General features: G+C 41.0%; 1 protein-coding gene across 1 annotated transcript in view; it reads left to right on the forward strand.

Moving 5' to 3' along the window:
- FANCD2 (Fanconi anemia complementation group D2) overlaps nucleotides 1–2,008 on the forward strand; it is a 37,499-nt gene that overhangs the window by 2,707 nt on the left and 32,784 nt on the right. The window contains exons 6-7 of the mRNA XM_017732300.1: nucleotides 512–564; nucleotides 1,535–1,613. Of these exons, the coding sequence (XP_017587789.1) occupies nucleotides 512–564; nucleotides 1,535–1,613 (132 nt within the window). The remainder of the gene's footprint in view (nucleotides 1–511; nucleotides 565–1,534; nucleotides 1,614–2,008) is intronic.

Consider the following 2,008-nt stretch of genomic DNA (forward strand, 5'->3'; position numbering starts at 1 on the left):
ACACAGAGCCAGACTCTTCTCAGAGGTGAACAGGGGCAGAATGAGAGCTGATGGCTCAGGTCGACCATGGGAAATTCTGATGAGATATAACCACTTCCACTGTGGAGAATATGTGTGGGTTTTTTAAGTGCTAGAATTGGGCACTGTTTTCAAACTTATCTAAAAGTTGATGCTTTAGTTTCCTCTGTGGTGAAAAGCAACTCAGCTGGGTCTGAGAAAGAGAGGTTCACTGGCCCAGAAGAATTGTACATCCTGCTCATATGCTCTGATTCTGTTGGGTTATGTGGGTAGTTTATACCACCCTCTGAGAAGTGGTTTTCACTTCTTAGGCTGTGTGCCTCCTTTCTGGCATTAGGCAAGAGATTTCATACACAGGAAATACTTTTATTGAGCCTTTCAAGTATTTTATTCTCTGTGTATATTTCATCTTTTGTGAAAGGTCAGTTTTGGTGGCAATACCACAGCACAACCAGTAACTCACCCTAACACTGTCTTTTTGCCTTTCTTTCAGCCTGCTGTCATAACACTGTTGTTGGAAAAGATCCCTGAATTCTTTTTTGACATGTGAGTATAAACTGGCTTCTCTCTGCCTTGAAATGAAATTTCTTTTGGACAATCACCAGCTGTTTGACTTTAACTGTTACTTCAAATTTACCTGAATGGCAGTTCGCACTGATGTGGGTTTTTCCTTCATACTTGTGTAAAATAATCTGTGAGGTACCATGACCTTAAATCTGTGGGTGCATAAAGCAGAAGACAAATTTCTAGAAGCTGAAATGCAGACACTGTGCATTGATTGATTGTGCTTTTTGCAGCTACTGACACAAGCTTAGGAATTATTTCAGCAGAGGGACTGAGTGTCTCATCATTTAAAAAAAAGATGGAAGTGGCTGCTTGCAGAGTTTTAGGAGGCTGTGAGATGCAAACAGATCTCTTTTTAAAAGTACAGATTGTGTTCAAACAAGGGAAATTGAAAGAACATCTGTTGGTTTTTAAAAGTATAACATCATAGTTGGAGTGAGACATCTTGAGGTGTAAGGCACACACAACACAGGCAAGACCTGACCACTTCATCTCTTCTTCCTGTGCCTTGGATGCTCACCACAGAGTTAGTGGGGCAAGCCAAGGGGCAGAATGAAGCTGAGGCTGTTCCTGCTGCAGTTTTTGTTACACTGCTGGAATACAGGATACAAGTGCTGCACAGGGGTGTAGTCTAAGAAATTGTCTCAGACTGAAATCTTGTTTGAGGAGGCTTTAACACAGACAGTCACAAGGTCTGAACCGTTTTCACCCAAGAATTCTAAAGGATCTTGGATGTAAAAGTGATAAGCTGTTAATTGTGCTGTGAATCCTTTGGGAATTCTGAAAAATGGATGTTGTTACACTTGTCTCCTATCAAACTGTAAGAAGAGTGAAGTTCTTTCTGTGTATTAATGACCAGTTAAGAATGGGGTTAGTTGGTCTTGCTGACCAGCAGCAAAGCTTTTGAGTCTGTAGGTCTGACTAACCTGTGTGTCCTTTTCTGCTGTTTCAGTGTGGGCACCTTTGGAACAAATTTCCCCCGGCTCATTGTCAATCAGTTTAAATGGCTTGACAGGCTCCTTGACAGCCAGGTGGGTACCAGAGGTGCAGTCACATGGATGCTTTTCCCAAACAACTTCTGGAATGCCTCTCAGGTGGGATTAGATGAATTATTGTGCTGATGAGAACTGATGTTATTTTTGTATTGGTGGGCTGAAGGAGATTTAATTTTTTTCTGTTTCGTTATGATTGTCTTGAGTGACTTCTGACCTTCTTTTACTATTTTTCTTCTTTCCTTGCTCTAATTAATCTTTTACATAAATTTATATCTGTGCATGTGTATTCACACGGGTGACCCCATTTTAAAGCTGTTGCTGGCAGGAAGTTACAATCCCCTCTTGTTTAATTCTAACAAGATACTGGATACTTGCAAGTGTGTGGGGATGAATTCTCTGTTCCTGCTCTGGTGATTCTTTTCCTTCTTTCC

This window comes from Corvus brachyrhynchos, unplaced genomic scaffold (assembly GCF_000691975.1).
Source record: "Corvus brachyrhynchos isolate BGI_N302 unplaced genomic scaffold, ASM69197v1 scaffold4, whole genome shotgun sequence".
In the NCBI taxonomy this organism is placed as follows: Eukaryota; Metazoa; Chordata; class Aves; order Passeriformes; family Corvidae; genus Corvus; species Corvus brachyrhynchos.